The 26,897-nt window shown below is 44.7% G+C and overlaps 1 protein-coding gene across 2 annotated transcripts in view; it reads left to right on the forward strand.

The window, feature by feature from the left end:
- The window catches only part of LMNTD1 (lamin tail domain containing 1), a 2,112,860-nt gene that overhangs the window by 1,944,444 nt on the left and 141,519 nt on the right, over nt 1-26,897 (forward strand). For both annotated transcript variants that reach the window (XM_069628478.1, XM_069628479.1), the window contains exon 15: nt 9,020-9,192. In XM_069628478.1, the coding sequence (XP_069484579.1) occupies nt 9,020-9,192 (173 nt within the window). The remainder of the gene's footprint in view (nt 1-9,019; nt 9,193-26,897) is intronic.

The following is a 26,897-nucleotide window of genomic DNA, read 5'->3' on the forward strand; positions in this document are numbered from 1 at the left end:
CTCAGCACCTCTTCAGAATTTGTATGGGCTGCTTCATGGTACAGTTTAATTTGAGCGTCCCTTTCTGGCAACTGGAGGTGAAAGTAGAGGTCCACAAAAAGAGAGATCAGTTTAAGGTTTTCCTCTTTGAAGTGGAAGTCATATAGAGACTCTTTAGGGATTGATTTTATGAGCCATGTTCATCTCAAATGTCCCCGCTCACTGAGGCGATTCTGTCTAGCATCTCTGTCTTCCAAAGTTCAATATCTGTGGCTATGCAATCCTCTTTCAAATCTAACTTTTAAAGAGCATGGGCCTTGGCCACAGATATTGCCATATCAGACATTTCACAGTTTAAATAAAACAAACTGCCTCCAGCCATTCTCACTAAGCTGAAATGCATACTTTTCTTACTCCTGCTTTACGACTGTCAATCAATCACCTACAACTCCAATGCAAACCTCTAATAATTTTCTATGTAACAATTTCTACTTCTGTGCACACCTGAGTGTTTCTGAATGAGGCTGCAGGATCAATACCACATAATTCAATGCAACACAAAGCTTTCATGCACATTCATGAGCTCTACACAAATAGTTGCGATGACACTAGTAATCCCAGAAATCATATCTTGCTGGGACCTCCAGTTTTGCAAAATGTTTTAACTGGATGATATCTATTTGGGGGGCATTTCCACCCACCCCAAACCAGGTATGCACAATTCCCCTTTATTTAATAAAGTTATTTTTATGAATCTAGGATCCCAACTTATTAGAATTGATTCCCATAGCTTTGCTTCCTTTTTGGGACAAACACGCAGGGTTGCACAGAAGGTCTATTTATGAACCAATCAAATCAGATTACAGATAAATTGTTTCTTCAAAAAAAGACAAATGATAAAAATAATCAACACACTAGTCACTTTAGTTTTCAATGCCACAGATATGGAAATAGAAACATTAGTAACACATCAGCAAAATATCTATGCATTTAATTCACCCAGAGCCCGAAGGCACTATAGATTGGATGCACAAGGGTCCAGGAGAAATCTTTCATTTGTGAAAAAAACACATGATTAAAAAATATTGCTGCCTATCCACTTCTTGCGCCTTCACCTTTATTCAAAATACCACCCCCTTTACTCAATAGACAGGTCAGAGTTTCAACTGAATTTTAACATGCTATTGAATCTTTCGGGTATGTGAATGGCTTGTGACCAAAGAGAATGTATGTTCAGCAGTATGTTTGTAAAATTCCCTTCAGTGATGTTTCTATTCAGTCACTGTGTAAAATGTACCTTTCTCCCTTTCAATGGGCACCTTGAACAGCAGAAAGAAATGGACAGTGAAAAATCAACCTCTCCCTTTTATCTTGAGCAACCGTAAATTAATATCAATATTCTGTCTGATGATATACCCAGGAATGACTTCTGTTGTCTTCTTTTTCTAGGTATGCAACTGTAAGATTACCTTTTTGACCCCGTTAGTAATTCCTCTGTGCTAGAAGTCATCACCAGAGAAAAGGGTCAGGTGGATCTCACTGTATATACACCAAAGGACCTAATCCATCAAATATATCTTTTTCCAGAAGCCCATACACTTCTGAAATGTCCCTAACTTCTTGGGATGCACAATTAATTGATCTATTCCCAGCCCTCAGTACTAACAAATTATAGGGACTGGGATCTATTCAAATTCCCGTTATAGAATCACTCCCACAAGATGACTTCCCTTTTAGATAATACTCACATCAGGTTTTGTTTTGGCTGAATCACAGACAGGTGGGCACCCTCTTAAGGACTGGTTCAATTCTCCCCCTCTAAGAACAGGTGGGCATCACCCAGTAATATAGGATCAGCTTTACTACACAGTCTGTCTGCTTTCATTGAAGAAGGCCTGGGGCGTTAACGCCTGGGGCTTTAACGCCTGGTAGGCCTCATTTTCAGTCTCTACCAATAATCCATCAAAAGGGCCAAAGGAAAGCAAATCAATTCCTTCTCCTTCCTGTTATCAATTCTTCTTTCTCTCCATCAGTCAGTGAGTGAGCGAATAAGTCCCTTCAGTAAGTATCTATGAGTGATTCACTGACCCTCAGTGGGTGTTTGACCTTTTATATAACAGAAACTCACACCTTTTTTAGGTTTGTGTATACATTCCCCAATTTAATTAGTCAATGTATATGATTGGACAATGTTCGAAAAGGGACATCATGGTCGTTGGGCATATAATGAAGGAAACAATCTAATGGGAGTAACTTCTACACCCAGTTTGCCTCCCATTTCATGTGATGTCATCTTGGGGATTTCTTTGTTACAAAGCAGTTACAAATTTGAAATGTATATCCAAGTAATGGAAGGTTAAATCAAGAATTAGAAGGCATTAAGGCAGCCCTAATATGTATAGATATCTCTGTGATTTAGTGCCATACAGAATTTCAACAAGAAAATCATGCCACAAAAAATGTGATTTATTATACGAGTTCTCATTTGGATTTGCAACTGTGCATCCGTTGATGCTGTACATTTGTCAAGTTTGTTTACTGTGTCTGTAACAGATATACTTTAATGTAGCTCAGGGGGAACATGCTTGTCTTGGAAGCAAGAAAACTCCAAGCAGCACAGCTTCAAAATCTGGTCCCATGCTTAGAGGCTGGACTCCAGTATGAAGCATAATATAAGAACCCAACTAATTTCCTTACCAGATAATAGGCAGGTTTTAATTTTCAGAATAGAATGCTTTGGGTCACCTCTATGTATGCATGGGTGAAGCACCGCTAGTGTGTTTAATTGACAGTTTCTGCGTCGCACTATACATTCCACCATTGTCTAATTAGCAACAACAAACATAATTTCCTAATATCAATTTAAACAAGTAAAGCACAATACTAATTTGAGTTTTGAAGAAGTGCTGTGACATACAAGAAACATGTTGACTCTTAAATATTAAATTACCTTCTGTTCCGAAAAATGCAACAGCCTGATTTAAAAATAAAATATAAAATGTTTTTGCAAAACTTGACGCAGTCCATTACTGGGTGCATGGTAGCAGTAGTAAACTGCATGATACATCATTGTGCTCACTCTGTTTCTGCACCACATGTAAAGCGTTACAGTGTTGCACTGGATCAACAGTAGACGCAATCCTTTCTGACCACTAAATCTTGGACCGAAGCAATGTAGGATGTGTGGCGGGTCGGAAGAAGGACATAGACTTACATGTTCCATTAAAGAATTTTTATTGAACAAAATGAAATGATGTAAACTCCTAGCTATCCCTCAACTAAGGGGTTTCCCTACCTAACACAAACTAACTAGGGTGCTTGTCAGTCGTCAGTGAGTCCAAAAGGAAGATCTGTCCTCTTTCCAAAACTAATCTATTCTGTCCCTACCACTATCTAAATAAACCAAGGGACAGGAGAATGACTCCCTTCTCCTGTGGTCTGTTTTTCAGCACAGTCACTTTAGTAACCTATTTGTAGGCAGTCCTTGGCAACTACTTTGACCAGTTCATACAGTTCAGAATAGGACTCTTCAGTTCCTCTGTCATGTCCTTGACACCTTGCGTTCCATTTTATGAGATTATTCTTCTCTCTCTCTCTTTGTTTTTCAGAATTGATGTTTTTTCTGTACACAATGTCCACTTTTCTCCCTGGCTAGCCCTGCTAGGAAGACTCTCCAAAGAAGTCTCACGTTCCTCTTTCACTTAACTGTTACTAGCACGATTATGAAGTTCCCAATAACGATTCTCAATTGTCTTCACTTCTTTGGTCTTACTGGGATGAGTATACATGTTCCAGTGATGATTGTCACTTGCTTCCACTTCTTTAATCTTACTGGGATGAGTATGAATGCTCCAGTAATGGTGCTCACTTGTCTCCACTTCTTTAGTCTTACTGGAACGACTATGAATGTTCCAGTAATGACTCTCAATTGTTTCCACTTCTTTAGTCTTACTGCGACGAGTATGAATGTTCCAGTAATGATTCTCACTTGTTTCCACCACTTAGTCTTACTGGGGTGTGTATGAATACTCTAGTAATGATTCTCGCTTTTCTCCCCCTCTTTGGATTTACTGGAGAGAGTATGAATGCTCCAGTAATGATTTTAACTTCTCTCCACCTCTTTGGTTTTACTGGGATAAGTATGAAGGTACTGTACACGTATTGATTCTCTTGGCTCTTACAGTTCTCTCCTTATTGGCACGGATATCAAGGTTCAAATAATAACTTAGTGCTCACCATTATTTTGTTTTACTAACACGAGTATGAATGTTCTTATATGACTTCCCAGACTCCTTAGTGAATATTAACTTGAGATCCTCAATGGGACAAGTGATTATTATGCTTGCTATATTCAGTATTCCTCTCGGATCTCCTGCCTTTCCCTGTTACCTATTTATCGTGGGGTTAGCGTCATCAGTCCTGCGATCAGGATGGGATCCTTTCTTCGGTTTGTCGGATTAGCTTCTCACTTCTCTGCTTCTCTTTCTCTTCCTCTATGCCCACTTCATGCTGTGAAAGGGTCTGTGATTTTGGCATCGTTGTTGGACTCAGCAGTCCACCGAGACTTGGTCACACCACCACCTAGGACTCAGTAACTTGTCTGAGGTTTCCTTCCCTCAGCTCTTCTCGCTTCAGGTTTCTCACATGTCGCCCTTACTAAACAGCTTTCTTCCACGCTTAGAAGCTGTGCATCCCGGGCTGGCTCAGCTCTCCTCGCACAGCTGAATTGAAATTCCTGGGCTTCTCTCCCTGAAGGATTCCTCCTCCTCCATTTATGACACATTGCTGGGTCTTGCCCAGTGGAGCATCAAACTCCTTTTTCTCTGTTGTCTGAGTACTCTGCATTACTTGGACAATCTTCTTCATCTCATTATTGCATTTATATTCCTTCTCATGTTGATTTAAGGTTTCTACATAACACTAACAAGCATTAACGTCATGGATTCTTTGGATAGAAGTTGTTGGTGGTGGGTGAATAACTTGTGGAGTTCCTCTTCAAAACAGAAGTCCTTGTCCCCAATGGGGGAATTTCTCCAGGGAGATCCCGCTTGTCTCTACCCTTAAGGAGGGTATCACATAGCGGACTCACCTCCCTAGCCTCACAGGGAAAAGCTCCCCCTTGGGGAGAAGTGAATGAATCCTGCGATTCGTCATAGATGCCAATAAATAAGTGCCTGGATCCATATCATGTGTTTGGCCATCATGTATCCTTATGCCACAGTCTTATGATGTGCTGCAAATTAGCCACAATGGTTATTATAGTCAGGAATCTGGAGCTCTGCATGTAAGTCCAAAATCTAGAAAAGATGTGTCTCTGTGTGCAAGTGTTCTCTTGTTCTTCCCTGAATGCTCCAACGTATAAGCCCAGTCTGAATAGGAAGTTGATCTTAGTCTCTAGCTCTGAGCATTCAAACTTTACATTGCACAATCTGCACTATTGCAGAGGGGGGTGTGCCCTTGCAGTTCAGGCTGGACGTCTCATAACGTTAGCAGGACCAAGCCTAATTTACATATGTCTCCTCTTCTAAAATGACTCAGATGGACTAAAAACGTTTAAATGAAAGCGCCACAGACCAATGCCAGTGGTTATGAATAGTTCAAAGCGTTTCATTCACCACTTTTGGGTGTGTATTGTGGGTCTTCCAAAGTGGGAGAGGGTATTCCAGATGTGGGTCCATTGGTAGCTGTGCCCACAGAATCCAGCAGCAGCTCGCTCACTGCTCCCATTGGTAGGAGGACCAAGACTAATTTGCATATTGCTACTTCTCTTCTGTAATGACAGAGGCAGGTTAACAATTATTAAATTGGAGCGGCCCATAAATTATATTTTATTCAAAGCTTTCCATTAATCATTTTTTGGTACCCTAAATGTGTGATTAAAATGTCCATAATTGTCCTTACAAAAAGGGTTTCAAGCCCCTTTCTCTGCACCCCCTTTTTGTTGCATAAGGTGGCTATCTAGTACATCCACATAATCTTCAAATCCTTGGAGGCCATGCATGTGATTGTGCTAAAGGTATTGTATTACACTCTTTGAGGGTCTGCATCCTTGAGTTGGGTGCTGGAATTCTGTCATTCGCTATCCCTCATTTTATAGTCATAATGAAACCATCACATTCGGGTCATGTTGCAACACTATTTTTATACTTCATGTTTTAGTGTATGTTTTATAAATTCTATTTTGTTTGTTGAATAATGTTTATTTATAATTATGAACGATGAGATTTCTTTTGGAAAAGGGTAAAGAATAAAATAGTATTATTTTCGAAACAAAGATAATTTGATTAACAGGTGGTTAACAACTGGTATGAGTGACAACAGAATTCAGAATTAAGTCATGCTCTTATGAGAACGCCCAGGTTAGACACACAAGTCAAACAAAAAGTTGTTGGGAAGAGAAGGGGAACAAGTACATACAATGGGCCTCATCACGAGTTTGGCGGTAACCCTTAAATGCGGCGGTAATGCTATTATCGCCAAATCACGGCCTTGGCTGATTTCCCCCCAGCTGTGAGCTCGGGGGAAATCTGCCAAAAATGTACCGATTTTCGGCGCTTTTACCGCTGGCGGGAAATCCGCCAGCAGTAATAGCGTGAAAATTCCCCATTGAACCCAATGGGGAATGAGGGATTCCCGAATGGGCCCAATGGGGAATGGGAAATAACCGCTCCGCCAAACCCGTGATCCAGCGCTAATAGCGCCAGGGGGGTTTGGTGGTAGCCCAACTCGTGATGAGGGTCAATGTATGGAAGATGGCAACATAACAGTGACAACTATGGTCTACAATTGAGATATTGCAGAGAGAACTAGAAGAGTGCTGAACGGGAGGATAGCTCAGGGGCAATGTGTTTATCTTGAAATCTCAACAATGACGAGCAGCACAGCTTCAAATCCCAGTCCCGCACTTAGAAACTAGTCCCCAGGTTGAAGCATCTTGTAAAAGATTAATTAATTAATAACAGGTAAATATATCCCACTTAAAATAAAAATGTTAGTGCATTGCTATTAGAGTAAGCATAACCTTTTTCGAATCTATGAATAGAGTTGACCTTAAATCAGGGAAAGCCCCTGCTCCTGGTGGATTTTCAATGGATTCTTTTAAAACTTTTTCAGAATCCCTTTCCCCAAAACCTCTTGAATTATATGATCACTTCTTTACTTAAGGTCAGAGCTTTGGTACCTCTGGTGAAGCTCTTTTAATTCTCTTTCCTAAACCCGATAAAAAGACCCTTCACTGGTATGCTTGAATTCTAAAATATATGAAACCCCCGTTCGTGGGGGCTGGGGTGTACATAGATAATGTTATTGTAATGTTGCCTACAGTCCCACGTGATCCTCCTTTCATATATCGAACATTGCGATTGCATTCTTTACACCAGCTCTTTGATTGCCATCTTTCACATCTATGTATGGGCATTTCTGCTGCCGTCTACTTGCTGTACTAAATAGCACTCTGCTTATGTCAACAGAAATAGGGTCAGGGGCCTGGTTAGTATTAGTTTCCCCCTTATACTCCAACAGTTTTCTTTGGCAATGGATTTGCTGGCCCTACCTGCTGTTTGATTACTCTAATGTCCTTACTGCTATGTTTGCATACAGCGTCTCCTTTTAGTGTGCCTTCTTTGGGTGACTCCTGGGCTTCTGTTTGCTGCCTGTAGCCATTGGATATCCAAAGATCCCCATTACATTGCTTGTGGTGCCTGTAGTAATGTCTGTGGTGTTTTGATGTGTAGGATTCATTCACCTGAATCCTCCCAGTTTCTTAATCTTAAATAAATGTGGAAATTAATTACAGAGCGATAATTTCAAAATAGATAAAGCACCTTGACTTAACAGGCTTCCTTGTTTTATTATGTGAACTTAAGCCCATTTGCGTTTTTCTAGGTATAGATAGCATGGAACGTTTTAAAACTTAAATTCAAAGCGTAAACTAATGTCAAACTTAACCTAAAGAATACGGGGTTCTTCCTCCTCTCCCCAAAGCATTCCCTACCATTAATTTACAGATGTAATAGCCTTTGATTTGGTCATCCCCATGCGAGATACCCAAAACGAGCCTCTCTGCTTGCACTAGGCTCACAATTCAACCCTGGCTTGCAGGTGAATTAAGTAAAAAAAAACTCTAATTTACATCTCTGCCTTTTAAGAAGAATTAACTTTACCACCTTTTGGTCAGCTGTTCAGTCATTAGTTGTATTTGGAACGGTACGGGCAAGTGCGTGCCAAAGGGCCTCCCTGCTTCCATGCTTAGATTTGATCATCTCACTTTATTTATTAAAAGTGTCCTATTAGAATCAAAAATAAAATTAACAATTGCATAATAAACTTACAAGAGCTGTAAAGGATCACTGCCCCCCCCCCCCCCTACTGTGTATATTGAGCATTCCTGGCAACACCACAGTTTTGAGAAACCCCTTAGTTGTACAATGTACAGGGGATTCCGCAGTGGAACGAAATATTATGTATCTTTCTAATTCTAATAAAAAATGTACTTAGCAGGAACCTGTGTTACTCATTTATACTAGGAACCATGTTTATTTTTGGTTCCATATTTTTGCTTAAACAAGTTTTACATTGCTGCACAATAGTCTACAATTTGCTGTATGCAGAGCTAACCGGTCAGTTAGTCCATCCATTCAGAAAGGTTTTGTCTTTCCAACAAATATTAACAATTTTAAAAGAATGTAAACTCCTCCCATCTGCACACACTATTGACCTCGTTCATGCATGCACTACCCCAGCAGGTGTGCATTCAGTTCAACCACAGAGACCTATCCTTTCTTGGTTGCATCCTTTTAAAAAAAATCAAACCAGACAAACAATGAAAAGCAAACCTCTTTTACTATTGGTACTTCAATATATAACAATAGAAATGTGACAATCATGGGCATGTTGTACATACTCATATTTGATGCGTCGTGTACCTATAATGTCAACATATATTGTAAACTGCTTCAATCGATCAAGTAACCTAAAGAGTGCAATTTTTCAAATGAACACACTACACTCTGCCAGACAATATTGTGGTTTATCATTTCAGAGAGAAAGGCCCTCCCAAGATCCTACCTCCTATTTCCAGCCCATGGACCCAAAGCACTGCTTTGCCAACACATCCGGATTTTTCCATAGCAAGGACAGCAACCATGGGCAGCGATGGCAGCAGTGTATGCCAACAGTCGAGAGCACAGACTGCAGCGCCAGAGCGAGTGCCAAGTGAGTACAAACGTGAGCCAAAATTGTAGGAATCAGCCATGGCTCTGCCTATTTATTGCACTTGATCTCCCAAGTGGAAACATAGTAACCTCTTTAAACCCTTTAAGTGCCAAGGACGAGGTACCTCGTCCTTGGCACTCAACGGGTTAATGAAATAGAAAACGTTAGAAGGCATTGAATGGCGAAATACCAAAATCACCAAAAAAGGCCTTGGCACTGGGGGAGAAAACCCATGGCAGTTAAAATTAAAAGTGAGTTTTGTTTTTTTACATTTTTTTTTACTGCTTGTAGCTGATGGAAAAAAAACAGGATCATCCTCAGTAATGTGTTTTACATTAATTACATTGGTTATTTCCGGCAATGATCAAAGAACACCACGCTGTAATGATAATTTATGTGCTAGAACAGCAGCGCTTTGCATGAACACATTCTCACCTTTCTTTCCATATTACTAATGCCAAAAGTTAAATGCCATTCTTAATTAAACTTGTTATTTTGAAATATGGGATTAAGAAGTTGCATTTACGGATTTGAATTATGACCAGCAATTGACTAAATGATTCTCTCTAGCCCCCCTCCAGGGCATAACATCAACGTGGGTCAGCAGATTAATAAGTAGATAAAAAGACAGGTAGATTGCCGTTAAATTGGGATGATGGTTAGTGTCTACGTCTGCTGTTTTTAGCATAGTTTATATGGTTGGCCTGCTCAATCACTTTGACTGATAAAGGGGATTCTATGTCAATACCGGTGGCTTGTTTTATGCTCAACTCTACTCTTACTTCTCGAGTAGCAAAACACATTGAACAGAATGATAACAGAAAACATACTACACATTCAGAAGGAATAGACTTTTTCTTGTAATTTCAACTCAAATGTTCTCTGATAGTGCACCACGTAACCAGCTCCACCAATCCTGGCGTCTGAGGTTCCTTTACTGGTTCCTTCCTGACCCCTTTCTTTGTAGCTCGAACAGCATTTAAACCCCTCATAGTCTTTGCCCTTAGCGTCACGCATACGCGCCAGGTTGATCTGATAGAGGTGCGCATTCATTAGCTTGTTATAGCTAGATATTTTCAATATTTTAATCAGAATTCCTTTTACAATGTGGCTGACTCGCTCGAGAGTTCGACTGCCGAAAACAGGAGCTGCTGTGCACCTTAATCAGCTAGAGAACCAATCAGGCGAACAAGCAAGTGCAGGGCTCGCAAGCGCAACAGGACTGCTTTATTACAGTTCCGGAGCCTGGCCTCATTAAACACCCAGCAGCCTCCATGCAATGCTGCATTATAAAGTTTCTGTGTCACAAATCCAGCTCAAGGAATTATACGCTTTACCAGCACACTCATGTACCAGTGGCCACAACGCCAAAGGCTGCCATTCGGAGCATTCACAACCATACTGGTCACAGGGTCCCACAGGCGTCTTTTCAGCCCAAGAGTGCAGAGACAGGCTATATTGCGGATGGTAGGTCAGAAGGTCCCCTGTCAACAAACTCTAACAAGGAGGTACTATTAAGCAACTAAGGGATTACACGGACAGCGGGTCCCAAGGCATACCTTTGTGATACAGCTAGTAGGCAATATCTGCAGGAACTCATGAGCTCGAGGGAGCCAAGATCTCCCTCTAGTATACCTACCTGAGCTAACACTAGTATAAGAGAGCCACAAGACATGAGCTCTGGAAGTATGGATTCCGAGTTGCCACTTATCTTTAAGAGGATCCTAGGTTTGTCTGTAAACCAAATGTTGGGGAGAGCAGTGTTAGCAGGTCTGGGTCTGCTTAACGACGAATTACGTGCAAAGGAAGTCTGGATGGCCTTCAACCACATCATAAGAGCACAAAGAGCTGTGCCTTTCTGAAAGGAAGAGCTTTGTACTTAAAGCCAAGCTGGCAAGACATGGGGAGAACTGTTAAGATGGATTTCTGAACTCTGTCCTGGAGGGGCAGAGGTTCAGAAGGCCAGCCTAGTTTCTTGGAACAGGGTAACCTCTGGACAAGCCAGACCAATCAGGGTAGCGATGGCGGCGGTCAAGACTAGGTCTCAAGAGGGCTGAGGGTGACTGAAAGCCCGCAATGAGCACACAAAGCAAGGACGCTTACAAATTACTGCAGGCAGGTGTTATATTAAAAGTATAGACACATTTATCAGAAGGCCTTTGTAACATCGACCATAGTAAAGAATCACGATAAAACTTCAGTAAACCAACACATCACAATCAATACACTATATATACAAGACCAATGGGTCTAAGGAATTAGAAGCACGAAATATGCAGACCACCTAGATGGGGGGGGGGGGGAAACAGGCAGTGCAAGTAATCGTTAGACCCAGTTCGACATCAGAGGCCACCTAACTAGAAGGAAGTCCGAGCCCTACGAAGAGTGGAGCCTTGTGCTCAAAAGTACCTCCACACGCGGGTGCCAACGGGCAAAGGAGAGTCTCTTTAGGGAAATCAGACAGTTCCGAGAGGTGAACGAAAAGATGATGAACAGATCCCCGCTGCTCATGCGAGGCCTCCACTTGTGTGCAGAAGCAGGTTGTGAGCGCGAGAATGGGTTGCGGTTTACACCCGCGATGGAAAGCCACAGGCTCCTGCGGGAGGGCGACCGGTTTAGGGTATTGACTACTCACCGGTCCCCGATGCAGGCAGACCCAAGACTCTCTGGTTCAGTTTCCGTACTGGCAGGTTCAGATGCGATCAGGAGGATGTCTCGACGCCGTGTAGATTCAGCGATAGCAGGAGTCAGGGTCGAGGGTGCCCCAAATGCAGCGAACACGCACCGATTGTTACCTCAGAGTGCAACTTGGCAGCCTTGTGTATTTCGGTCCCAATGCACACGTCTCACTTCAGACCTGGGAACGCCAAGTGTGCGAATCGTGTGAGAGTGTCGAGGACTCAGAATTTAGCAGCAGCCAGACGGCTTTGACAGAGCAAGATTCCTGTGTAGGCTGGTCAGTCCACTGGATGGCTCAGGGACGCTTCCGAAGGCTTACGTACAGGATTTGGTAAAGATGCCGAGAATAGTTGTTCCCACTATTCTAAAGGGTCGAAGCGCCTTTGCAGACCTTCTCGTACGAGCAGAGGCTGAGTGGTCACTCAGGACGACAGCAGTGCAGGGTGCCAAACCTTCAGCGGGTCACCAGCGATTCCTCGACTCAGCTTCTTAGTTGCAAGATACTTGGCTCCTTATCCTTCGTTCGTGAGAACTCAGGAGATTGACCTGGTAGTGGGGTTTTCAGCCTCCTCTTATCCAGAGTTCCCTTCGCGCCAAAACTGAGAGGGCCCAATGGGAGATCTGCTCGTAAAACACTCACACCATACGTGGACCTATCACGGACCACGGTGGTCCCAGGCATTCAGGACACTCTAGACTCTCTGGCACCCAGGATGTGTATTGGGACCAGACATCCCAGCCCACATCCTGGAGGCACACACAAGTCATGCAGAAGCCTGCGAAAGCATTGTGTTTCACGGGAAAGTGCATGACCAAATAAGGACTGCCCCGAGTCGGCTCGACCTGGGGGAAGGTGAAGGGGCAAGACAGTCAGCGGACGGGACAAAGAACCTCGTGGCATGGCCATTTTAGGAGCCAGGCCACCTATTTGGGCCAAACGCGGGAAGCGCGGTTAACATGGCAAAAAGAGGTTCAAAACACAAAGAAACGATAGCTGCCACCAGTCCCATCCGTGACACACTTGCACAGTTCGTTATAGATCCATCGAGAGTTTCTAGGGCCTTTGGAACGACTAGGGACCCAAGAGTGTAGTAAATAAGGTTACAGTGCCCTCTTGTGACATGTTGCACAAAAGCGGCAACATGAGGAAAGAACTATGGAAAACGGCGTCGCCTGGTACTGACTGTCTTAAGGGCATGTCAGTTTCCCCGTAAGAATTGAGCGAAAGCCCAGAGGAGTGAGGCGTAAGGCTGCGCTTCTCTGGCAAAGTCTAGATCAGGGTGTAAAACAACAGCAAAAAGTTTGGGGGTTGCCACATGGAAGGAAAATTACCTATAATTATGAAATCTTTCCTAACACTCGCCCCTCCCAGGCTAAGGACAGAGGGAACTAATCCACACCTGGATGAGTTTCTTGGTCAGGTCGGTTAAACATTCTGGACAACCCATCAGCATTGCTATGTTGGACACCTGGCCTATGCTCAATAGTGAAGTCAAAGCCCTGTAGACTTATGGACCACCTACGCAACTTTGGATTCTCTCCCTTCATGTTCATCAGCCACTTTAAGGGCTTATGGTCAGTTTGCACAGTGAAGTGGGTCCCATAGAGGTAGGGCCTCAGCTTCCGTAGGGCCCACACAACAGAGAAACATTCTTTCTCTACTGTGGACCATCTGAGCTCTCTGTCCTTAAGCTGGCGACTAATGAAACCAATAGGGTGTTCCTTACCCTTCTCATCTACTTGCGATAGTACAGCTCCTATCCCAGTGTCAGAGGCGTCGGTCTGTACAATAAAAGGTCTTTGATAATCAGGGGCCCTGAGGACAGGGGCCTGGCACAAGGAGTCTTTTAAGCCATTGAAGGCCTTCTCACACTCTTCGGTCCAAGATACCTTCTTGGGCTTCTTCGGAGTGGTGAGGGAAGTCAGAGAGGCAGCTATGGTATCATAGTCTGCCATGAAGTTGCGGTAATACCCCGTGAGTCCTAACAAGGCTCTCACTTGGGTCTGTGTAGTGGGTGTAGGCCAGTCTTGTACTTCTTGTACTTTACTGGGTAGAGGCTGTATCCTTCCTCCACCTACTTCATGTCCAAGGTAAACCACAGAGCTTTGTCCAATCTGGCATTTACTAGCCTTTATGGTCAAGTGTGCTTTCTGAAGAGCCTGTAGCACAATCCTGAGGTGTTTCACATGGTCTTCCCAGGTGGCGCTGAAAACTGCTATATCATCCAGATATGCAAGACAGAATTCATCCAACCCGTTTAACACATGATTCACAAGCCTCTGGAAAGTGGCAGGTGCATTCTTCAACCCAAACGGCATTACCCTGAACTGGTAAAGACCGTCTGGAGTTGAGAACGCTGTCTTCTCCTTGGCATGTTCTGCGAGGGCTATTTGCCAATAGCCTGAGTGTGAGGTCAAACGTGCTGAGGTACTTGGAGGCACCCAAGGTATCCACCAGCTCATCTGTTTGAGGCAAGGGGTGTGCATCTGTCTTGGTGACAGCATTCAGAACCCTGTAATCCACGCAGAACCTCAATTCAGAAGTACCTGCCTTTGGAACCAAAACCACAGGGCTGGACCAAGGACTACTAGAGGGTTCAATCACCCCAAGATCTAACATTTTGTTGACCTCTGTCTTAATGTAAGACCGTACTTTGTCTGACATCCTGTATCCTCTACTTTTGGTACGTACGCTGTCTCCTGTGTCTATGTTATGTTTGCACCAAGGTGTCAAACCAGGGGACTGCGAAAACGGGGGAGAAAATTGCCTAAGCAAACTTTTCACCTCAGCCTGCTGATCAGAAGTCAGATGAGGGGCCACTCAGACATCCTCAAAGAAGCTATCTGAAGGACCGCTTTGGAACAGGCCGGGGAGAGGTTCAGACTCCTCTTCCTCAACATTTGAAGCCAGTAGCAGTGCTGCAATTTTGACTCTTGGGACGAAAGCCTTCAGCCTATTTACATGGAACACTTTGGGACCATTTATCCTGTAAAGCTCTAGGCCTTATGGGATTAATGATCAGGACTTGTTGACCAGGTGCAAAGTTGATGAGGGAAGCCTTCTGGTCATACCAATGTTTCACCAGCGCTTGTCCTGCCTTCAACTTATCACTAGCCAGACCCATCAGGAGTACCATCCATTTTCTGAGCCCTAACACATAGTCTACTACGTTGGTAGTAATAGGGGGAGTGGCATCTCCCATCCCTCTTTGACTATGGCTAAGGGTCCCCGTACCGGGTGACCAAACAGAAATTCGAAGGGGCTGAAGCCAACACCCTCCTGTGGTACCTCTCGGTAGGCAAACAGTAAGCATGGTAAAAGAAGATACCATTTTCTTCTTTGAGGTCCTTCCAGAGCCCCAATCATACTCTTTAACGTTCTGTTGAACCGTTCCACCAGACCATTGGTCTGGGGGTGGTATGCGGAAGAGAACTTGTAGGTGACCCCACATTCTTTCCACATAGTCTGCATATACTTAGACATAAAGTTGCTGCTTCCGTCAGACACAACTTCTTTAGGGAAGCCAACCCTAGTAAAGATGCCAAGTAACGCTTTTGCAACTGACTTGGCAGTTACAGTTTTTAATGGGATGGCCTCAGGATATCTGGTAGCATGGTCGACCAGCACCAGGATAAACCTATTGCCTGAGGATGTTTGCGGGTCAAGGGGACCAACAATGTCGATCCCTACCCTTTCAAATGGTATTCCCACAACTGGGAGTGGTACCAATGGAGCTTGGATTGTTGAGCCACTCTTACCAGATAACTGGCAGGAGGCAGAACCCCTGCAGTGACTTTCTACTTGCACCCCCACCTTGGGCCAGTAGAAGTGCATGGATAACCTTTGCTTGGTCCTCTTAATACCAAGGTGACCAGTAAGGGGCACTTCATGTGCCAACTGCAGGAGGAAGGGTCTTACAGCAAGGGGGACCACCAACCTCCTATGGTCTCCTTCTGTACACTCTGTGGGCTCACTATATAGGAGTCCACCTTCCCAATAAATCCGATGCTTCCCAGGAGGTTTCACCCTCAAGCTGGGAGCAGGCCTGTCTCCTTAGGCCTTCCAGAGATGGGCACTCACGTTGGCCTTTACTGAATTCTTCCCTGTCAGGACCACCTTCTACTAACAAGTCATTTAGTTCAGGATGGTCATTGGGGTCAAATACTTCAGGCATCGCCGCCTCCTCGTCAGGTCCGGGCGATTGACCAACTTCCTCCACCGCAGTGGTAGGTGAGTTCGGGGGAATATGTTCTTTACCTCGTTTTGGTTTTCTGACTCCTTTAGCCTTGGGTTTCCCCTTTGGCCGGGGCAGCTCACTGATCTTGGTCAGTGATGCCCTTGTTTGAGACCTTGTGCAGGGTCTGTCAGCAGTGTCTCCCATGAGCCCTAAAGCTCTGAGATCATTGCCCAACAAGACCTTTCCTGGGAAGCTTCTCTGAATGCTCACTGGAATCCTGACTGCTGTACCATTGATAGTAAGGTTTACAGGTATTACTGGAAACATGAGAGGTGGGCCGTCAGCCAACTTAGTGGGCATCAGAGTAGCTCTGACAACTTCCTCTGGGTCTACCAAGGTAGAATCCACTATAGTTCGACTTCACCCACTATCCCTAAGAGCTGGAGTATCTACTCCATTGATCAGTACACTGTCCTTAAAGTAGTGCTTGGTATTATCTGGAATCCTAGCATAAGCCTCTTCGACTTTAGGCTCCCAGGAACCCAGGGAAACTAAAACTACCTCAGCTTCTATCCCACTGGGGAAGGAGACTGAGGAGAAGGATGCTCCGGTAATCTTTTCTTCCTCGTAGGAAGAGAAGGCCAGATTAGCAGAGTGGACCCCCAGGGTTTTGACCTTACATCGGGGATCCCCCTTCACGTGGTCAGTTGCTCCGCAAGCAAAACAAGATCCATTGGGTCGGTTTACATAGGGAGGATTAGTATAACCAGAGTTCTGTTTCGAAGGCTGACCTCCACTACCCTGTGAGTTCTCTTGTGTCTTACCCTTATTTTTCTTCTTGTGGCCCTTTTGAGAAGAAGATTTATCAGTTTCTCCACCCTCCTTATCTTTGGACTTTTTCCCTTCCTCCTGCTTACCAGGATGAGTCTTGTCGTTATGGGACACTCGATGTGACACCCACAAATCTGCTGCAATGGCAAGCTTCTTTGGATCTATCTCCTTAGAATCTGACAAATGCTGCTTAAGCTCAGGGGAAGAAGAGGCAAAAATATGTTCCAGCATGACAAGACTTATCATACCTTCAAAGGTAGAAACCTTATAACCTTCGACCCAGCCAGTCAAGTTTTTTAAGGATTCGGTTACATAAGAAACCCAAGTACCACCTTCTTTTTTCTTATACTCTCGTAATTGTTTTAAATATTGGGCAGGAGTCTTTCCAAACTTTAAAATGAGAGTTTGCTTCAACATTGCAAAATCTGCTCGCTCAGCCTTTGACATTTCCATAATGGCACTGCAGCCAGAATGGGGCAGTCTGCTAAGTAACCAGGCAATTTTATCAGCATTGTCAACTTGTTGAACTTCACATGCATACTCAAATATATTCAGCCAGTCCATAATGTCATTCTTTTCCTCATACACACTGAGCAGATCTTTTGGAAACCTTGGAAGAGAGGAGGCCCCAGACCCGTGTCCAGAACCCTTGGATCCATTGGCAACCTGAAGCTTGGCCAGTTCCAACTGGTGATCCCTGTCTTTCTGTTTTTCTGCCTGTTAAATTTTTAGTTTGGCCATATTGAACTCAAGCTCCTTCTGCCTAAACAGCAGTTCTTGCTTCTTGAATTCAAGCATGGCCTCCCCATCAGCACTGGCAGAGCAAACATTGGACATTTCATCCTCCCTGTCCTCGTGGTCGCTGGGGACCAGTGCGGCGGCAGAACTTTTAGTTCTGCCAGTGAGAGCAGCCCCACCTCCTTCCGCACTGTCCTCAGAAGTTATAGCGCTAAGCTGAGCTTCTTGCCACGCCATGATTCTTTGGAACATTTCCATTTTGGTTCCTTGAGAGGAGACACCTCTCTCAGCACACATCTTTTTCAATGTTTCGGATTTAGAAGCATTTAAAGTTAACAAGGTACTTGTTTCCATACTGTTTAGAGAGGACTATGGCCTTTAAGAAGTTATACTACGACAATTCACTACGTGTCCTGGTAGAAATAACTTGAAATGCCTTCACTCATGCGCAACACTGGGTACCTTCAGTCCTATCCCACCGCTGTACACCAATTTGTTAAGATGGATTTCTGAACTCTGTCCTGGAGGGGCAGAGGTTTAGAAGTCCAGCCTAGTTTCTTGGAACAGAGTAACCTCTGGACAAGCCAGACCAATCAGGGTAGCGATGGCGGCAGTCAAGACTAGGTCTCAAGAGGGGTGAGGGTGACTGAAAGCCCGCAATGAGCACACAAAGCAATGACGCTTACAAATTACTCCAGGCAGGTGTTATATTAAAAATATAGACACATTTATTACAAGGCCTTTGTAACATTGACCATAGTAAAGAATTGCGATAAAACGCCAGTAAACCAACACATCACAATCAATACACTATATAATCAAGACCAAGGGGTCTAAGGAATTAGAAGCACGAAATATGCAGACTACCTAGATGAGGGGGAAAGCAGGCAGTGCAAGTAATCGTTAGACCCAGTTCGACATCAGAGGCCACCTAACTAGAAGGAAGTCCGAACCCTACGAAGAGTGGAGCCTTGTGCTCAAAAGTACCTGCACATGTGGGTGCCAACGGGCAAAGGAGAGTCTCTTCAGGGAAATCAGACAGTTCCGAGAGGTGAACGAAACGATGATGAACAGATCCCCGCTGCTCAAGCGAGGCCTCCACTTGTGGGCAGAAGCAGGGCGTGAGCGCGGGAAAGGGTTGCGGTTTACACCTGCGATGGAAAGCCACAGGCTCCTGTGGGAGGGCGACCGGTTTAGGGTATTGACTACTCACCGGTCCCCGATGCAGGCAGACCCAAGACTCTCCGGTTCAGTTTCGGTACTAGCAGGTTCAGATGCGATCAGGAGGATGTCTCGACGCCGTGTAGATTCCGCGATAGCAGGAGTCAGGGTCGAGGGTGTCCCAAATGCAGCGAACCCGCACAGATTGTTACCTCAGCAGGGCAACTCGGCAGCCGCGTGTATTCCGGTCCCAATGCACACGTCTCACTTCAGACCTGGGAATGCCAAGTGTACGAATCGTGTGAGAGTGTCGAGGACTCAGAATTTAGCATCAGCCAGACGGTGGTGACAGAGCAAGATTCCTGTGTAGGCTGGTCAGTCCACTGGATGGCCCAGGGACGCTTCCGAAGGCTTACTTACAGGATTTGGTGAAGATGCCGAGAATAGTTGTTCCCACTATTCTAAAGGGTCAAAGCGCCTTTGCAGACCTTGTCTTACAATCAGAGGCCGAGTGGTCTCGCAGGACAACAGCAGTGCAGGGTGCCAAACCTTCAACGGGTCACCAGCGATTCCTCGACTCAGCTTCATAGTTGCAGGATACTTGGCTCCTTATCCTTTGTTCGTAAGAACTCAGGAAATCGACCTGGTAGTGGGGTTTTCAGCCTCCTCTTATCCAGAGTTCCCTTTGCGCCAAAACAGAGAGGGCCCAATGGGAGATCTGCTCGTAAAACACTTACACCATACGTGGACCTATCACGGACCACGGTGGTCCCATGCATTTAGGACACTCTAGATTCTCTGGCACCCAGGGTGTGTATTGGGACCAGACATCCCAGCCCACATCCTGGAGGCACACACAAGGCATGCAGAAGCCCGCAAAAGCGTTGTGTTTCGCGGGAAAGTGCATGACCAAATAAGGACTTCCCTGGGTCGGCTCGACCTGGGGGAAGGTGAAGGGGCAAGACGGTCAGCGGACAGGACAAAGAACCTCGTGGCATGGCCATTTTGGGAGCCTGTCCACCTATTTGGGCCAAACGCGGGAAGCGCGGTTAACATGGCAAAAATAGGTTCAAAACACAAAGAAACGATAGCTGCCACCAATCCCGTCCGTGACACACTTGCACAGTTTGTTATAGATCCATCAAGAGTTTCTAGGGCCTTTGGAATGACTAGAGACCCAAGAGTGCAGTAAATTAGGTTACAGTGCCCTCTTGTGACATGTTGCACAAAAGCGGCAACATGAGGAAAGAACTATGGAAAATGGCGTCTCCTGGTACTGACCGTTTTAAGGGCATGTCAGTTTCCCCGTAAGAATTGAGCGAAAGCCCAGAGGAGTGCGGCGTAAGGCTGCGCTTCTCTGGCAAAGTCTAGATCAGGGTGTAAAACAACAGCAAAAAGTTTGGGGGTTGCCACATGGAAGGAAAATTACCTACAATTATGAAATCTTTCCTAACAAGTAGCCAAGACCTGCAGGAGCAAGGACTCCTCTACCCCCCTTGGTCTTGCATGTGAAGTTCATAAACAGGGCAGACGGTTCACTTGACGAGGGTTGTTCAAACAAGCCCTTACATTCAATCACTTACGACAAGGAGACAAACCCTCAAGACCAGAAGAAGACTCCCAGGGCGACGGAGCCACAGACTTACCAACCTATAGTGGCAATGAGGAGTCAAAGTCCCGACGATTTTGGATGCCAGCAAGAAAGAACACTTGCAGGGAAGGAGGAAGCGCAAAAGGCCCTCAGAAGATGTCAGCGATGATGCAGCAGGCACCAAGTTTGACCCACATGTACTGATACATCCTAGTTCCTCAAAATGAGAGCTCCCCTCCACACCCTGGGCATTCCTGCTGGGGGGTTCCCAAGGCCTTGTAGAGCCAAACACATGAGCAAATTAAAAGACCAAGCGTATATATTGTCAAAACTCAGAATAGCGATGAGCTGGAAAGCGTGAACGCGACCGTCTGCTAATGGATGGTGGCGTGATATAATAAAATGGGCGAATGTGGAGACGGCGGTGTGGCAAGAGGCCAGGCGCAGCCATGAGGAATTAGAGGAAGGGGTACTAGAAGCCTGGAGACAACTAGTGGCTAAACTGTCTCTACATGACCAAACAAGTCCGGGAAGCACCTTGTCCTGGAAGTAGGGGAGACTGGGGATTAGGCCCAACGGGGCAAGAAATAGACTGATGCAGTGTGTTGTAGGCTGGGGATAAGGGGGAGAAAAGGAAAAAAGCAAATGACTGTATGGCAAAAGTATGGTAACCAATGGAATGTGAAATTGTATGGTTGTATGCTGAAAACCAATAAAAACTGCTTTAAAAAAATAGATTGGGTTCCCAAAATGGATGCACACTTGAGGAAAAAAAGATCTGTGGAGCTGAGCAGAGTAAAAAGAGAAAATTACAACTCCAAGAAGATGGACGCAGCACTTAACGCAACCCAGAGGAGCATATACCGTTCAGCAGGACAGAGATGTTCTTCGTCTCAGTTGTTCCTGGTATACACACGAACATGAATGCCAAGTGGTTGCAAATTACATGATGAGAGCTGTTACAGACAACAAACTGAACAGTAAAAGGGTGCAATGCTATAAGGAGGAGCCCAGAGCTGTGAGGCTCCTGACTCTTCAGAATAGGTATGTCCTCGACTTCATCACAGCAATGGAGAGCGGGATCTGCACAGAAATCGGGCCATCCTGCTGTACATACACACCTGCCCATGATGAGCAAAATGGGACCCTCACAGAAGTAATAACATTACTGTCAGACCTGCACACTAAGTTGGAAGAAGAAAAAAACTCAATAGGGGCAGAGGATGACTAGTTGGCATATATCTTTTCCTGGATACCACCTTGGATGGCTAATGGTCTGAAAGTCCTCATAGCTGCACTAGTGTTAGTATTATTCGGGTTCTATGTCATCAGAGTAGCAATTGCACAGTTGAAGAAGACAACCCAGAAAACAATAGGGATAAAAATATTAGTAGACTTGGATACTAAGACAGACGTGAACACACAAACCTTTGAAGTGCTGCAGTCACATCTAAAACAGAGCTCCTTCTTCCCTCCAGGTACAAAATTCTTTCATCCTTGTTTTGCCCGCAATTTTGTGGGACACTGGGGCTGGTGTTAGCCAGATTGGGAGTGCTTCTATATGATCTGGAGTTTGGACGAACATGTGAAGTATCATGACGACCTAATTTGGGCATCAAAGGCGTGGACTCCGAAGACACCAGTTAGTGGGGAGGGGCCTCAAGTTGGTGTGGACCGAGGGGGTGAAGAGAGGCAAATGAACATGTCCATCATTGCTTCAGCCCTCCTCTTGTTTCAATGGTTTAGTCATGAATGGCATACCTAGCTCATAGTGTCTACCCCCTCGCTACCATTGTATTGCTGCTGCGAGAGACCTTGCTCCCTGAGACAACCTTACAGAATATACCCAAATGACATCACTGAAGCAATAAATCTACAGGCGATGGAACCCCTGGATGAGCTGTAATCATGAAAGAAACAAATGACATCACGTCTGAGGCCACACACCTAGGTGTATTAGGCAGAAAGCACATATTAGTCCAAGCATGAATATACACGAACACTGGGTCAAAATGCACTAAGACATGAAGTACATGCTTGCATACACTAGGGTAGAAAGGATATACTTTTCTTTCTATGCTGAAATGCAAGTCGCACGAGAATACATATAAACGCTTACTTAATGCAAAACGCAAGTAACCTGAATGACCATGTAATCCAAGATGGAGGACGCTGTCACGTTAGGTGAATAGGAAACATTGGGAAGCCATGGGGCAGCAGAGAGACCCTGTGTTACTGACCCAGCAGAAGAGACTAGCCTGAACCGGACAGATAGCGGGTGCACAGACTACCAAGGTTAGCGGAGAAAGACCAGTTCGAAACAGCACAGGAAAAATACAGACAATAAGCGGATCCCAGACAACAGACATAACTCTATCTGAAGGAGCAAAGAACCAAATGTTGCAGGAAGGTCAGGTTCCCATCAACTCACACCTGATACCGAGGAGAAAGTAGTTCAAACGAGTCTCCAGAGGCCAAGGAAGGTAATGACACCCATAATAAAAAGGGCTGAAGTCCTCATAACTGAGCAGGAAAATTCAAAACATGGTCCCGCACACATGACTTGAAACTGGCGGACACTACCTATTCATTATAGCCAGACATTGACAGATAGGGACCTTCGTTCCCATCCATCTTTGGGATGAAAGATACAATACAGTGCAAAGCTGAAAGTCAAATGTCCTGGTTCGAGGCCAAGGGAATCATTGAATGGTAACTTCAGTGGGACACACAGCATCTTGGGGCATTCTCATCATCTTCAATTGTTGCTCATGTGCTGGTAACAGTCCAGACACCCAAGGCTGAGAAATCTGTCTAGCGATCAGGACCCAGGCACGCAATAGAGCCGCTGACCCTAATGCAACACCGGACGATCTATTTTGGATCAAATTGAGCTATGGGGTCCGGTATTGACCTTAGCCTTTAATGCCCGTTTGACTTCTGGCCAATATCCCCCCTCCTGGAAATTCGCCATCATTTCTCCAATCTTTAAAAATGGAGACCCCACTAGGCTGGTGTTCTACCATCCCATATCATTACTAGAGACTTCATTCAAAATCTTTGGAAGGGTCTTGCTGGGCTACATAGAGTCCTGGCTCGAGGAAGGATCAGTCTTGATGGACATTCAACTTGGTTTTCCGACCAGGATTGGGAACCATGGAACATGGCCTTAATGTGCATCTCCTGATCTCCAACTTTGTGTTTTGTAAGGGAGGGGCGGTTTATCTTGCATTTATGGACCTAAGCACAGCTGTTGACAAAGTCGATAGACCTAAGTTATGGATCGTGCTTGGGTCGTTGGGTTACCCAGAGGAGATACTGATATTTTTGCAAGAGATCCACTCAGAAACAGGGCCAGTGATCGGAATGGACTGGGGGGCCAGTGCACAGAGTGCTTCAATGGTTGAATGGGGGTTCGGCAGGGGTGTATGCTCATGCCTATCCTGTTCACACTCTACATCAATGGGCTCCTGTGCGGCAGGGCTTTTCCGTTTCTGTCCTATGCTGATGACACAGTCCTCATGGCCAGAACCCTGAGGGCTCAGCAGGCTTTAGTGGATACCAACGCAGCCTTTATGAAGGGGCTTGGGTTAAGAATGAACACCACCAAATCTGCAGCAATGGGCTGTGTAGGAAGGAAGGGGCATGCAAAGATGCATCCCATGGTGTGCAATGAGGAAACCATCCTGAGAGTAACAGATTTTACTATTTAGGGGTCAGATTCTCTGAGACCTTCATGGGCATGGCTCATTTGAAAAAACAGTCTGTAAAAATCAGTCTGCAAATAGCAGGTATTTCCCATCTTTTAACTAGGTGCAAGGAACAGCCCCATAAACTTGTTCTGATGGTCTATGCCACCCAGACTAAGGCGGCCGTTTTGTATGGAGCCCCATTGTGGTGTTATACAAAGGCCCTGGAAATTCAGGGGAAAGAGAATACGTTCTTTAAACAGCTCTAGGGCCTCCCCAGGTCATCCCCCTGCGCAGCCATTCACAGGGAATTAGGGATGGAGTATTGGGACGACGAATGGGCAGTTGCCACATGCAATTTCTGGTTACGACGACGGGCTCACAAGCAGGTTACTTTGTCATTTTATCAGCGGATCTACCATGTGCAGGGAAAACTGGTGTAAAATCCCATGGCTATTGTATGTAAAGGAGTCCATGTGCCCTAGCAACATTAAGGTTGAGTTCCCCCCAATGCACTGCTGTCTCCCACTGTCTCCCATAGAATTAAGAGCACACAAGCAGGCTTTAAACCAGGGGATATATGCAAAACGGGCTAATGGTGAACAATCATCACACTCTGATAATCAACATCTGGTAATAAGCAGGGTTAATGTGATCCAGCCGTATCTCGTCTGGACCTTGAAAATGAAGGATAGATGGCGCATAACGAGAGCCAGGTTTAACTGCCTACAGCTAAGGGGCAATACAGAAAAGTGGTCAGGCTTCCCCAATGATCCAAGTTGCCCAATGTGTGGGGCGGCTAGGGAAGACCTAAGCACTTTTTACTGTTTTGCCCCGCATTTGGGGAGATCACAAGGAGTACTATATTGCAGGTAGTAAAGAGTAATAACATTCGCCTCTATAAACCAGCATTATTGCTACTCCTGCTGGTAGAAACGGAAACAACTGCTTGTGCCCTTTTGTCTTATTTGAGGAAGGGGATTTTAAGGGGATTAGAATAATTGTGATTGTTTAGAGGTTTTAAAATGTCATTTTTAACTGTCGTGTATTTATTGTTGAAACCATGAAATTATGATTCTCCATTTGTATATGATGTTTATGTTTGATGTTTATGTTTGATGGATGATCTAATCCAAATAATCATTTTGAAAGAGAGAAAGAATTAATCTTTCCCTAACCAATCAGTGCCCACCTTCCATGTTCACCTTAGCAGTGTTGCAGTCGCCACTCATAACTCGCCCTGATGACATGTTCCCCATGTATCTTTTTGTAGGGGGTTCTAGGCAGAGTTACATGATATCGCCAGACCATTTGGAGTACTAACCCACAGAGTATCCTTACCCAATCATATCCCCGCTAGGTTTGCTCAATGTATCATTTGTTTGTGATGTAATATCTAAGTAAAACTCTGTGGCAAGTATGTATACAGACAAGAGAATTGGAGATCATCCGATGTCCCCGACCATCCCTGTTTCATTTGGATTTTGTTAATAAAACAGTATTTTCTGCCACATTATTGGTCTCTTCCGTTTCTTTGGCATGGGACACTCCCTGCCTGTCCGCTGCTTACCCGAGAAGAGGTGCCTTCCCCAAACTCGACAGAGTTTCAGGTGGGAACTGGATAGGCAGCGGAAGAGATGAGAGAGAGTATTTGGCAGGGAAATGGAACATCACTGTTGAGGTTAACATCGGAGAGTGCAAACCCTTTCAATTTTTTATTTCAAAGAGATAGTTAGAGGAGAGTTCAGGAAAAGAGAAGAAGGTTTGGGTGTTTTCCGTGAAACATTGGTACGAGAACCCAAAGAAGGATAATAAGTGCCCCAAGAGCAGCGGTGTAGAGTGTAGAGGTGAAGACCAAAGACAGAGTCTTGTGGAAGACAAACAGTTAAAGTAGTGAGTTGAGAATTGTTGTTTAAGGAGATAGAGATTTGGTGATGTGCCAGGTAGGATTTAATCCAAGCAGGGGCTTGATAGTGAATCCAAAGAGAGACAATGTTAAAGAGATCAGCGCGATCGACAATGTCAAAGGCAGCGAACAGGTAACAGTAAATTAGGATAGACGATAGGTTGGAGAGCTTAGCAGAAGCGATAAAGTTGGAGATATTCCTGACAGCAGTTTCTGTGGAGTGACAGGAGTGGGAAACCTGCTTGCAGGAGGTCTTGAAGGTTGTGTATGTCTAAATAAAATGCGTAAAACAGTTGAACAGAACCCTTAGTAGCTGGTAGGTTTGGGTTAGCCCCTTGATTTGTTTAGGGGAGGGATGACCATGGCCATTTTGAAAATGGAGGAAAAGCAAGCTGAGTGTTACAGAATTTAAGATGCACCTATGGAATGAATGCACCTACAGCACAGATAGAATCTGCACTGTAGGTGTATTAATATCAGTAACATTATAATTGGTGGAGGAGTATAGTAAGGTTAAGTCATGGGGAAGTGGTTTTTTTAAACAAGCCTGTCCTGGCAGCCAGGGTGGGGGGAGACAATCGAGAGAGATAGAGCCCATCCAAGACTAAGCTTCAGAAAGACAGGTAAATATTTTGTATGGTGAGTTAAAACATTTTTTTTAAAAAAAGTGCCTCATGCGGATAATTGGCAGGTGTCAGATTTGACATAAAAAGGTGTTTTATTAACCTTTACGCTACCAAAAGGTTTATGAATAGCCTATTCTAAATGTGATCGCTATCTGTTAATCAATAAGACTGTGAGCATTCGAAAACAGAATGTTTTTTACAGTTTATCTATGTTAATATCATATCTAACGAATTCAGAAAATCTAACAAATCGCTCAAAATATGATTTCCATGCTAAATTAAATGTTGGACCACACGTGTAGTTTA

The sequence above is a fragment of the Ambystoma mexicanum genome, chromosome 12, assembly GCF_040938575.1.
Source record: "Ambystoma mexicanum isolate Mex_15411 chromosome 12, UKY_AmexF1_1, whole genome shotgun sequence".
NCBI lineage: Eukaryota > Metazoa > Chordata > Amphibia > Caudata > Ambystomatidae > Ambystoma > Ambystoma mexicanum.